The sequence below is a fragment of the Chaetodon auriga genome, chromosome 18, assembly GCF_051107435.1.
Source record: "Chaetodon auriga isolate fChaAug3 chromosome 18, fChaAug3.hap1, whole genome shotgun sequence".
In the NCBI taxonomy this organism is placed as follows: domain Eukaryota; kingdom Metazoa; phylum Chordata; class Actinopteri; order Chaetodontiformes; family Chaetodontidae; genus Chaetodon; species Chaetodon auriga.
The window spans coordinates 19,189,911-19,203,965 of NC_135091.1; the positions used below are offsets into that span (position 1 = coordinate 19,189,911).

General features: G+C 42.3%; 1 protein-coding gene across 8 annotated transcripts in view; it reads left to right on the forward strand.

Moving 5' to 3' along the window:
- The window catches only part of enah (ENAH actin regulator), a 111,564-nt gene that overhangs the window by 69,901 nt on the left and 27,608 nt on the right, over positions 1 to 14,055 (forward strand). For 7 of the 8 annotated variants that reach the window (XM_076755896.1, XM_076755891.1, XM_076755889.1 and 4 more), the window contains exon 4: positions 8,404 to 8,476. In XM_076755896.1, coding sequence (XP_076612011.1) covers positions 8,404 to 8,476 — 73 coding nt within the window. Of the gene's footprint in view, positions 1 to 3,697; positions 3,931 to 8,403; positions 8,477 to 14,055 lie in introns of those variants that run through there. The other variant, XM_076755892.1, reaches the window with a different exon arrangement.

Genomic DNA, 14,055 nt, shown 5'->3' on the forward strand with positions numbered 1-14,055 from the left:
GACCTGAGACAAACAACAACTGGGTCAAAAGCGTCCAGACCCAAACAAAGAAATATAAAGGAAGACTCCGTAATGGATTCCATTTGGACTCTTTGGATTCTGATCTTCCAATGGGACAAAAGCGATTTTGTGCCATTCCTTTAAGAATGGGAAACTGGATTATTCAGGGAGCTTCAGCTGAAACACTTTGAAAGTCCATTAACTAACAAGTAGACCAACAGAAAATATACATGAAACTATTTTGATTACAGATTATTGTTCAAGTTATTTGTCAAGAAAAAAAAATAAAATTTGCAGGTTGTGGTGGTTCAGTATCTCAAAGGTGAAGATTTCTTGTCCTTTATATCATAGAAAAGGAAATACTCTGGGCTGTTGTTTGGAAAAAATAATATTCTGAAGATGTAACTTTTGGCTCTGGGAGCTTGTGATGAGACAAGGACATTAACCAAGAAAGTAATTGATTCATCGACACATTCGGTAAATTCCCTATTGGGAACTGTGATAAATGCCGACAGTTATGCTGTAACATGTGGCTTTCCCTCTGAATCACAAGTTAGGACACTGAGTAAAACAAATAAAAACAGATCATTTGCAAACAAATTGTTTACCAACAACCGTTTTCCAAAGTGTTCCTGAGCTTATGTAGTAATCTCTTTTATACAGTCATGTGTTCACAAAGTGCTGAACCTCTCTCCATCCTTGCTTGTGAACGACTGAGCCTTTCCAGGATGCCCCTTTCATACCAATCATGATGCTATCACCTGTTTACCTGTGGAATGTTCCAAACAGGTGTTTTTGGAGCGTTCCACATCTGTCCCAGTCTGTAGGTGCTCCTGTTCAAACTTTGAAATGTGTTAAAATGTACATCAAATTCAGAATAAGCAGATATTTACAAAAATCAATGAAGCTGATGAGATAAATATAAAATATACTGTCTTTCTGCTGTTTTCAGTTGAATATATGTCAAAAAGGATTTGCTCATTATCACAGTCTGCTTTATTTTTATTTTTTGCTTCATATACAGTGTCCTAACTTTTTGATTTGATTTGAGTTTTATCTTGGGCATTTGGTGCCATATTTAGTTACACAATGTGTCTCAGAGTAGGAAATAAGTAATAACTGACCCCAAATTTTCAGAATAACACATATATGGTCCTACTTTTAGTATGAACAGTAAATACAGTATCAGCTCTCTGAACTCGGGACAGTACTTCTGTCTCAGCCAGAATTTTGGAGAGCCTAACCTGTTAGGAGCTGCCAGGAGGTGGCATTCAGGCAACAGCGTTCCATGAGAGGAGAGGTTTTGGGATCGGGTTAATGACAATAAGCCTATAAAAACATAGTTCTGAAAGGACCTGAATCATTTTTGTGACCTTTTTTTGCAATGAGGAAAATGCAGCTGTGCAAATGTGATGATTCTGTCCGAACCAAGAATCTAACTTTGATAGCTTCTTCAGTGCTTCATAGAGACCCGGTGAGGTTTGTCAGTGAGAGCTGGCTTGTGTTCTTATCTGGATGTCACCTGATTCATTGTAATAAGTGATAACTATATTTCTATTTCAGCAAATAGAATCTAGGATAGTGTCTTTTATCTTATTTATTTCAAGACCCATGATGAGCTATGCCTATCATTAAAACCTGCATAAAGATTCGTTGTTTGGCATCATATTTGTACTTATTAACTTTTGCAACTAGTTAGCTAAGTCATGTATTTGACCGACCAACACATTAAAGCCTGCAGTGCCATAAATACGGGCTGAGACCTGATCCTGGCCTGTGGCCCAGATGTCATACATTTCCATAGAGCAATATATTACTATGGAGCAGGTGTCATTTTCTTTTCCTGCCTAGCTTCACGCCCACAAGATGTTGCTATAGATGCCGTCATTTTAACCCTTTTGCGATGACATCGTGAGCTAAATGTGATGCTAGATGTGGATTCTAGCTTTTCAAATTGTGTCCACCCTGTGATCCTGCCCTCCTGCTTTAACCAGGTGGTCTAAACTGGACGTGGACATATGTCTTACTCTCAGGTTCACTTTGACAGAGTGAAGACATAGGGAATTTCCTTTCGCATTTTCCAGAGGAGTCTGTGATGGCGGTGTGTGTAGGTCATTTGGCTTTGAGTGTGTATACAGTTACTGGCTTCAGTTCCTGCTGGAGCCCCACATGCTAACAAATACACGCTCATCATACTGTAAAGCTCTTTGGATCTAAGTGTCCACCAAAACAGAGTGTGAGCTTCATGTATTATTCATAGCCCCTGTGTGCTTTTAGTCTGCCTGTCTCTAACGGGATGATGGATGGAAACGTGTATGGAGGAATGGACTGAACAAATGCTCAACCAGCACAGACACACACATACAGCAACACCTTGACCTGTGACAGGTGACAGCGTCAGCTCTTCACTTCTACAAACACAGATGGATGGCAGCTTTGATGACAGGTTGCTTGTCTGCCGGTATAATGGATGGGTGGGCAGAAAACAGCCCTGTCCTTTACCTCTGTCCACTCATTTCCTTCATCCTGACAAACACTCAATCTCTCCTTTTGTGTTCACTTTGACTTTTTCTCTTTGTGTCACATTTTTTTTCTCCTTCTGGTTTTGTATTATTCCTCCCTGTGCTGTTAGTGATCCACTCTCAGAGAATTCTCACATACTGTGACAGTATAGTGGGAAATATGGCGTTTAATATTTGTGCTCCAGCTGATCATTACAGCGCACGCAGCTAAAAATCAACACAGCGGGTTAAGATGGCCATCACAGTTCATCCAAGCGTGGAACCAAGCAATCAATCACAGTCTACTGGAGCAGATTACAGACAGCTTAACCACACCTTTTTTAAATACATTAAAAGGTTGGCCCTTCCAAATGCAGACAGTCCTGCACAAAAATCACAAAGAACAAAATGGCATGTCATTCGTTCATCAGCTGAAATCTCAGAAAGGCTCACAGCTTAAGCAAGTGAAACCATAACTATCTGCATGGCGAGAAAATATCTTGTCATTTTGGTGACCACGCCTTTTACTTTCAGTGCTACATCCTGGGAACTAAATGAATCATTTAAGTGAAAGAATGATATCAAACATCAAACTGTACAAACTACACACACACACACACACACACACACACACACACACACACACACACACACACTGGTAATGATATTGAGGGCAGCAGCGTTCTGTCCTTCTCTGTATCCAGCGTATGAATAATAGATTAGATCCAGGAAGTACAAACTGACCGACCAGCCCATCAGGTAGAGAGTGCTACCACATCCTGTATGCGTCTCTCTCTCTCTCTCTTTCTCTCTCTCCCACTATTTCTGTCTCTTTCTCTGCCTTTTGTGTGTCGTCAGTTTGTTTTCTCCTCATTCTTTGTCTCCGTCCGGCTCCAGCTCTTTCTTTCTCTCTCTGCCTCTTATGTTTATCCCTCCCTCCCACTCTCCATCCCTCCCTCTCCTCTCCCTTTGTTTCCATCAGTTATAATCTGTGAGAGAACCGGCACAAAGAACAACCACTCCAGCATGTTGGCGTCATCTTTAAAGGTGTACCGTCAGGATATTAAAGCATCAGATTACAGAGGATAAAGGATTTGACTCGGCTACTGCAACCGAAGAAGGCTCAATATTTTGTTTATTAAAAACACTTTTTATCTCTTCTGGGTGGAACTTAACTTCATAACCATCAGTCTGAGCTTGACAAACCTCCATCGGCGTGGATGATGCAGAGCTAAGGCACAGGAAATTGAAAGAGGAACCTCCGAATCCTGAGCTATGGTTTTGTATGTGAGCTCCCAGGATTGCACTGGGGGAGCAGGGAGTGGGGTGGTGGTTGCACTGAGGCCTGGCAACGGGTCAGACGGGGCCCCACAAGGACTGTGGCGCTACATGTGCTGCCAGAGGAGGCCCACACTGGTGCTGACTTCATGTAGGTATACTAGAGTGATGGGAACAGACATTGCTTAGTTGTTGTACTTTGTGTCTCTGTGGAAGAAGATGCTGTTAATGTTAAAGTCAAGCAGTTTGTTGGGAGGACATTCTTTGACATTCTTCACCTTGACTTTTGTCTTTCCTTAGTCTGAACACAAGCCACAAGCCTTTTCCTCCTGCTGAGGAGATGAGATATTCCACTCTCCCTCCCTGAGGTGTAATTTTAGTACCAGATAGTGAAATCATGACCAACTAATACGGTGTGTGTGTAGAGCTAGCTGCCTCTCTTTAGCTCTCCTTCATGCTGCCCTGTGTGTCGTCTGTTTTTCTGCTTTCCCAGTATTGTGTCAGATGGTGTGTTTGGGTGGTGGCCAAGCCTAAGTGCTGTTGTTGTGGGTCACTGAATCAATTCAGACCTCATAAGACCTTCCATTTCATGAGAAAGGAAAATGACTAAACGTCTGTTGAGAAGGCACCTTGAGAGTCAGTGGGTGTGCTGTGTTTTGGGACATTATATTCGCTCTTCGTGAAATGATAACATACAGTAATAAAAAGCTTGTTCTAATAAGAAAATGAGGCTTAAATGAATGTCAGGCCCGTTGATGTGATCTTAAGTCTTTCCTCCTGAGCAGCTTTCAGGGCTGCGGCCCTGCGAGGCTGCTGTGTTCTGTCATTAGCACATAAGCTCTATTAGAGCAGACAGTAACACAATTACACCCACAGGCAGCGGAAGATGGAGACGAGAGACCATGTCAGCAATTACAGCCGCAGATATTGACTGCCTGTGGACCCGGCATAATACAATAGTATTTCAGTTCAACTCCTACAAGAAGGAAACCATCAAGATGGTAATAAGTTGAGGTGATTTGGATAATCATGCCGGATAAAGAGGTAGATGTATAAATGGTTATTCTGTGTTCCCCGGAGAAGTGGCTGATGCTGTACATCTTTCAGTTTCATTTAAGGCCATTGTGAAAGGTCCAGACTGTACTCCGGCTGAGGTCACATTGACTCATATGCTTTCAAGTGTCTGTATTCCTATTTTTTTCTGATGTAACTGCATGAATGATACTTCAAAACCATTTTTAGACTTTCTGCTGCTGCTCATATCTGAATCAGTGGGCGGCTGTTCAGATGAACTATAGGATGATTGACTAGTGGTTATTGTGTAGTACTTGTCAATTACTTTTTACTGTTCACTGTTTGGTTTATGAAATGTCAGGAGCCCCTCATCAAATGGTCCCATTCGCCCGAAGTGTTCTCTCAATCAAAAGTAAATCAAATTCTGATTACCAGAGAATTGGGTTGGGGTTTGATTGCAGTTTAGCTTTCATCATTTGCAAGTATTTGAAGTCATAAATAGCAACAGCTCCTCACTTTAGATCTGTTGTTAGGCAGGAAGCCAGAAATACTACGGTTTATAGTGGAAGCAACTCGCTACACCTGAAAGTGAGATGAGCAGCAGAAGATATGAAACACAGATTTTTGGCATCTGTCCTTTTCACTGGTGAAAGCAACAGTCAGCACCAGCTACGAATGAGAAGCCTGCTAATGTCACCTGCATGTCTTCAACATTGTTAATAAAAATAACGAGAAATTAAAGGGTCAATAAGAGATTTGTTAGCTTCAGAGGTGAGCGAATGTGGGTCATTTAACAACAGGGAAGTGCATCCAAAATGGAGCTGGTTACCAGAACCCAACTCTGTATGAGAGAAATCTGCACATCCTCACATTCTATAGTTTCATTTCATTCAATTAAAACAATCAGCTGATCATTATATATTTTATATGATATCAACTCTTAGAAAATCTCAGAGATGCAAAAACCAGAACAACAATATGCAGAAGTGGAGCACCGGTGCGTGTCTGTCAGAGAATGTGTAAAACATCATGACAGACACCTGTTAAGTGGTATTGGTGAGTCATGCCCTCACAATGCTTTCCAGTCAGCACACACACACACACACACAGAGGGCTGTACCTTCTGAACACTCCATTGATCCTCAGCCTTCCCTGAGGATGTTTGCTGAATAAAAGCTCACGTAAATATCAGAGTCCAGACAGATGTATTTTACTAGCAGCACTGTCAGACTGCTGAGCCACTATTTGCTGCTCCTGGTCTCTCCTGGCCAATGGTCCACATCACACCACTCGGAGACTTCTGTTATTTATCACTGAGCATTACAGACAGAAGAAACACAAACTCCAAATTACTTCAGCTTAAAGCCCAAGTGAATAAACTACGTCTGATCAATTATTTTCACTCTTGTCATTTGACATTTCTTGACACATTAATGATGGCTGTGGGCCCCGTGCTGACTCATCAGACAGGATTTTCTGTGCTGACGTTCCTGATGGGTTCCAGTAACTCATGTCATGGTCAGCACTCGCTCGTAATTAATCAAGGTCACACCAAAGGACCGCACAGGGCTTCTTTATTGTTTGTGTGTCTCTCTTTCCATCTCAGATGAGCTTGTGTTCATCTTCGTGTCCTGTTGCATTTCTGTCTGGACAGTCACAGCTTTCAAGGAATTTGGTTTTCCTCCCTGAAGGAGGAGGAGCACACATTTGGGAGGTGATTTAATGGTGTCAGCTGGTCTTTTATGGTGTTACTGTTTCACATTTGCTGGTGGTGTAAACGTGTTGCTGTTGAAAATCTAAAGGTCTTAAGTTCAACAACGGAACGGGATAATTCAGGGAAATCGTGAAGAAACAAACAGAGCTGTTGTTACAGTGTTCCACTTGTTTTGACTCAGATGTGACAAACCCTATTTTCTTCTGTTGTGGAAAAGTGGCTAATGCCAATGTCAGTGTTAAGTGGGGGTAATGTGTGTTAGCACGTTGGTATTCAGAAGCAGTCGTCAGCCTGGCTGCAGCCCAGATTCTGCCTGTTTTATCTCTGTCTGTCTGTCTGTCTGTCTGTCTGTCTCTTCAGACAGTTAACACTTGGCTGAATGCTAATTGCAGTCAAATCTGCTCCCTTTTCAGCTCCATCCAGATCCAGAAGCCTCTGGTTGGTGCGTGCGTGCGTGCATGCGTGTGCGTGTGTGTTTGGTACACAGAGGGAGAGAGCACCATGTCGGTCCATCTGGCCCTGTTCAGGTTTTGCAGAAAAGTTCGCTCATTAGCAAGTGTAAATTAGACAGTGATGTCTGGGTGTCTGTCGTTCTTGTGCTAAAGGCCACTGAGGGTACAGTGTGTTTTTCAGTGTTTCTGACTTTATGCCAGGACTGTCCACAAAAACATGAACCAAGTTTCATTTCTCCTTTTCAGAACCATCTACTTAGTTGCACACTAATCAGTTGATAGAAACTGTGCATTTGTGTTGATCCCTCAGCTTAGGCCCTCATTATAAACACACTTTTCAACTAAAACATTTTGGTTTGTTGAAAAATATAAAGTAAACTTTACTGTTTTACGTCACAGACACCTTTATAAGTCAGTAAATGAATGGTATAAAATATTAAAACTACTGATTCTTTAAAAAATTTGATCAGGAAACAAGTAAACAAGACTCTGAATCTGGCCATGCAGTCAGCTTTAAGGTGATGAGTGTTTTGACACTTGTTACAGGCTTCAGAGCAGCAACAATGATTATTTTCATGACCGATCAATCTGTAAATAATTTCCTCAGTGAATCAATGTTGTTTGTCCATAAAATTTTCCATCACAGTTTCTCAAACACCAGGTTAACAGCAAATATTCACATTTGACAAGCTGGACCAGTTGATTAATGGAATAGCAAAATAACTGCACATTATGATTTTACATTATCTGAGCCTGGGTTTCCGTTATATCCGCTGCTCCATAACATATGGAAATCTTGTCATAATGCCTCGTGAAAATTATTCCCTCTTAATTCGAATTGTATTAAAATGGGCTAATTTAGTTTTTTTTAGCTCAATATTTGACTGGACTTCCTCCCATTCGTCCGGGACTTTAAAATCTTCAGGAAACCCTGATCTGAGCAGTTATGTTCGGTTCCCAGTGCAAGTAATGTGTCTGACTACGACTGCATTCGTCACACGCAGCTCAGCAGCAAAGACCTGCTGCAGGTCCTCAGCAAGAAGAAAACATGACAGGTGACTTCAGAGGAAGTGAAGGCAGATAAACTTCACACTTTGCCCGCTGAGACGTACGGAAGCTAAACAACCTGCAGATCTTTGGCCAAATACTGTGTTGCCAGGACAACCAACAGTGTCTCCCTGTTTGCTCCCGAGGTGTTTGGATGCTCTTAAACGGCTCTCTGCGCCAGTAGCTCAATATAACTGTTGATTGGTCTGGTTACAAAATATGAAATCAAGTTTTATTCTACATGACATGTATGTATGGACCGTGCTCCGGCTGTGGATCTATTTTTTTGTTTCTTAAAGCAGCACATGACGAGTTGTGTGTGTGTGTGTGTGTGTGTGTGTGTGAATGATGATGATGTCAGCTAACAGGAGCTGTCTGTGTGTGTCGCCCTCTGCAGGCCCCACACTGCCCAGACAGGGTCCCCAGGTTCAGAATGGCCCCACACCAGAGGAGATGGACCTGCAGAGAAGGTAAGGACCACAGAGACAGTAAGAGGAAACAGCACAGACCAAAGATCACCGACACACCTTAACATTTGGGACAATAGTTTGAACATTGTGTGTGGTTTTAAAAGTATTTTCACCGTGTTTCTTCCGTGTCTATCTCTCCCTCTACTTACATGTCTATTCTTTTTCTAAAGTCGTTCATTTCAACCTCATTTTTTTTTTGCACCATCAGTCTATCAGTGTCTCACACAGACTCTACCCACACATGCACTGAGACAAAAAGCTACACGCTCGCAGTTGTTTTTCTTCCCCATACAAGGCCACTCTTTACCTCAGGTAATAAAGGCTCTGGAACAGCTAGAAAACACATCTCACATAGACTCACACACACACACACACACACACTCTCTCTCTCTCTCTCTCTCTCTCTCACACACACACACATGCACAAAGCTGTATTAATGGAGGCCAGCTGTTGGCCAAGGTTTGGGACGTATTCACCAGAAAGCTTGTTCAAGGATTTAATTAGAATGAATTACCCGCACACACAGTCCCATGCAAACACGGGAACATGGACGAACACTGAAGTCTACAAACATGCTTACACACAGCCTTGAATCTCTTTACATGCGTGTCTGTACGCAGTGACAGCTGTGCCCCTGGCCAGGGACACGACATGGGCGTTTTGAATAGAATGGAGAAGGTGGAGCATTTGATATTCACCCACCTCTGATCCCAATACATGACCACACACACAGACGTAAACATCTAACTTTAGTATCAGTTACATGAGCCGAACAAAGACTTTGGTAACCAGTGCAGATAAAGGGCAGCTTGTGCACACCACACTGCAATGTCATGGAAGACATCTGGACAATCTTTGCACTGTAAGAACATCAGCGTCCACTATATACAAACAGGTTACAGATTAAAGGTAAAACTTGAATAAATGAGTGGAGGAACATAATGAATGCACATATTCCCATCATGCCCAGAGGGCTCACTGAATGGGGTCACACTCACTTTGTCTCTCCTTTGCTTCCTTGGCTCGTTTCAGAGTAGCTCAGGACCATATTGAGACACTTGAAAATATGGCTTTTATTTCTACATATAAAAGTCAAAATAATAAAGAACAGATTAAGTCAATACATGTAAATCAATAGAAACTAGAGAGAGAGTGCAGACCTCCATCCAGACCATTAATCAACTTCTCTGTGATGTACAAATCTGTAAGTGCAACCACTATAAACGTCTGGACATATTTCCAAACTATTAGAATTTCACACTTGTGTTATCACTGACAGGTTGTGTTCATGTCGTATGGGATGGATTGTTGAAACAGAAATGAATTGGTTCAGAACTTGTGTTTAAGGACATTGAACAGCAGACTTTATCACAGCTGAGAGAAAGCTCCGTTCCACAGTCATAATTATGACTGGGATGTTGATGTGAATGCTAAGTTTGAAACTCGTGATTACGATGACTGAAAGTCACAACTTTCACATCTTAAAATGTGGCTCAGCTTTTTTTTGCTCCATTGTGGGAATGTTTGAGCATATGCTGTAGTGCATAAAATGACACACTTAGAATGCAGACACACCAATAAAATGGTCGTTGTGTGTGTGTGTGTGCGTGTGTGAGCAAACATGTCTGTGTGTTTTGACCCTCTTGCATTTGAGTTGTGGCTTGTTGATATGGGCATTTTGCAATGTGACTCTTAGCCATCATCATCCACACACACTCACTTTGTCTCTCCTTTGCCCCCCCCCCCCCCCTCCACACACACACACTCACTCACACACACACATGAGTATGAAGCATTCCTCAGGTGTGAGTCAATGGTTCTATTTGAGGTGAGCTTGGATCTGCCAGGAATTTTACAGACTCTGTAGGTCTGAGAGGGTCTGATGGATCTGGCTGCCAGCTCACCCTCCCTTTCTTCTCTGTTTCTTTATTTTTTCCTCCCCCTTTTTGCTTTCGACTTTCACCCTTTTGTCTCTGTCTAGCTCCCCCCCCCCCCCCCCACCCCTCCCCAACGCCCCCGGTTCCGGTCATGCTCCATATTTAGCAGTGGATGACAGACAGGCAGCGAGAGGATCAGTGACTGAGGTCATCTGCTGATACAGAGGCCAATATCAGCCTGGTGGGAGGGCGAGTAAAGGATGTGTAGAGCAGAGTGGGAACAGGATGAAAGAAGTGAGGATTGTGATGGAGGGAGAGGAGGAGGAATAAAGAGAGAAGTGTAGAAATGAATTGGCAGCATGCTCTCACATCAAGCCCTGTGCTTCTTAAAAAGGAGAGCTAACACACAGTCAGCTTTGGAAGATGCTGAAGGTCTGTTTGGCCCACAAACATGGTCAAGTTCTATTTGAGCTAATCAGCACGCCGCTGTCAGTAATCCAGTCAGTTTTGTTGATTGTTTATTGGAAGTTTATAGACTGAAAAACATCTGGACACTAACATCTGTTTGAAATTATTATTTAATCCAAGCTTTTAATCATGAGCCTTTCTCAAAGCATTTCAGGGATTTCAGTTTGTAACGTGCACAACTTCATAGCTTTGGCTGACCTGTAAGTTATTCTATCGACCACCTGACCAAACAGTATCAAGCAGTACATTAGCATGCACGAGTATCCCCATATTGAGTCTCATGTTTGTTTTATTCTGTTAATGTTAAACATGCTCCCTGCTCACATGATTTAACAGTATCCAGCTTCTCTCTCATTTCATCTGTTTTGGTGCCTCACTGTGGCCCCTCACTTATTCATGCTCTTATTTAGGTTCTATCAAGGCCATCCTCCGTCTCTATATATGGCTTCACTTCACAGCTTCACTGATCATTCAAACACTTGTCACCTTAGAAGCAATCTTTATCTGTCTGACTAGTTTAACTCTGACCGGAGGGAGAACACCTCACCAGGTGCTAGTTTCCTGGGGACACTCTTTCTGTGCATCTGCTAGAACAAACATTTCGAGCAATGATCCACCCCAGGTCTCCTCTGGGTTCCTCAGGCTGAGTGAAGATGAAGGATGAAGTTTAGTGTCCTTCATCATCGTGCTGAATTTGGCTTCTCCCTCTGATGGTCATTAGAAGACCAGAGCAACAATCCAGTTTATCCTCCATGTTAACATTGTCTCACTTCGACTTTTATTTAAGTCTAGAGAGCAACATTAAGTGTGCTTCATTATTTTGAACGATGACATGAGATGAAGATGTGCCTGTGTCTTGCATTCTAACAGAAATAAAGGTTTATCCAGCTTTCTGAAACCTTTCTATGATGTTTACATGCACAAAGACATGTTCTGGAGTACTCCAAACCTTGTTGTCCTGGGGATACTTGTGAGCATGTAAACATACTCATTGTCACTGAAGACATTAGTTCAAATTACAGGCACAAATTGTTTGTGTATTTCTTCATTCGTTCATCGACATCCATTCATTCCATGGATGCACAGTTTTAATAGTGTAAACCAAAACTATGGTACAAGATAAAACTGAAATATGGGTCTACATAGACAGTACATTCTAAGTTTCCACTACAGATTATTAAAAATAAATAGTTTTAAAGCTTAATGTCGCAATGGGGAAAATATTCAACGATGTTTGACAAATAATTTCTAACCTGCCCTTTGACGACATTAGTGGGCTCAGTCAACATGACAGCTAATGTTTTGGTTATGTCTTACTTCATTTAGTTACAATGCTTTTCATCAGGAAGCTGTGTCACACCGAGGCCACGGAGCCTGAAATGGAGACAGAAGAAGAAAGAGGAAAGAAAGAGTTGGAGATATGGATGAGTGTCTCCAAATGGGAGTGCGAGCGTTGTCCCTCCTCTCATCGGTCATCTCTGCCTCATTAGATAAGATCAACTAACCAACGAATGGTCCGCCTCATTCCTCAGTGACCACACATGATCAGTCAAACACATTCCACCCTCATCAGTGTGGCCTCCTCTTGCTCACTTGTGGGTCTCCACTCTGTTAGGAGTAAACATTGACATCATTCATCTAAAGCATGGAGAGACTGGAAAATTCAAATGTCTCTGTAATGGGATTTTCCACAGGGTCAAATGACATATGATCATCTTTTCTTCCTCACTGTCCTCCACCTCTTTATTCAGCTCCTCCATCTCTTCTTGAATCCTCTTTTTCAGGGAGACACAGATGGATGAAGGAGGTATGCCATGACACTTCGGTGATGATTGATGGATTGATGAAATTATTCGCCGCCTGTATGGAGTGGATTCATGGACGGCTGAGGGAGAGAGTGCGGATAAACCACCTGTTCAGAAATGCAGGGTGCTACCCTCAGATTAAAAAGACATGAGCTGGAAATAATAGGCTGTGTGTATAAATAGCTGTGTGGTGCGTGGGAGCAAGGGAGTGTGTGTTGGAGAGAGAGGAAATGTGTTGCCGCGTGTTGAATGAAAGAATGGGATGGATTAGAGAAGGATGTGTTAGCTGTTAGCATTTAGCTGCTGGTATCAGAGGATGGAAGCACGTTTTGTTGTGCACATTGCCACAAACGCGTGCTTACATCATCATATATTCTCAGATGACAGTTACAGTTTTGGACATGCACACACACACACCTCTAAAACTAATATGTTAGATTGGCTTTGATCACATGATTGGGGTCTTATGTTAGTGGGACACATGACATATGGAGTGTGTGCGCATATGTGTGTGTGTATACTGTATATATTGCACATTTGGACTGGATGCTTACTAGAGTAGGTCCATATGGTCCATCTGGGCTCCTATCCATTCAGACAGCATTTCCTGGTTCTGTGAGCCAATCAGGCGAGCCACTGAGTCCTGGCCAAATGATATTGCCAGACTTAAATGTCCCTGAAGATTTAGCACAGTTGTCACTTGTGGCAAAGCAGCAAAACCAGAATGTGACATAATTTGTGCTCAAGGAAGAATTACCCTTGATACATCTGAAGAATATATAGCAGTTATGGCAATATTCCAGACCTCAATATTGCAGTGAAAAATTCCACCAAATTTAGCAAGCTTCACAACTGATGGAGACCCTATTGGTGATTAATGAAGTGAAAAGTGATCTCAACAAAAATAAATACATAGTTATTTCAAAAATTCCTTCAATGTAACAAAAAAGCTGTGCATGACATGTTGACTTGAGACCAACAATCCCACGAAGCCATGTGCAGCATTTTCTAAAAGCAAAAATGACTGTTGATATCTCCACACCTGTCAGTCAACTTTCAGTTTAGTGTTTACTATAGAGCGAACTGCTGAGTGTCTGTTATACTGCAGGGAATCACCAAAAAAATCAGCCTTTTATATCTATTGTTTTTGGTAGTCGTAGGTAGACTGACTGCATCAGGATGGCAAAGAGAGGATGGTGTGTGTCATGGAGTGTCACGAGGAGCTGTGGATGAGTGTTACAGCTGGTTGGCTCTGTGGGGGCTTGACGGTGGAAGAGGGAAGGTGGCAGCTCCCAGAGCAGCATGGAAGTGTCTCCAGGCTGTGACTGCAATATAGACACCTGTCAAACAGGACTGAACATGATGCCGTGTTTCAACTAATGCTGCTACAGTCTCACTCTGTGTCCTTTAAGTGTCAGGTGTTTCATT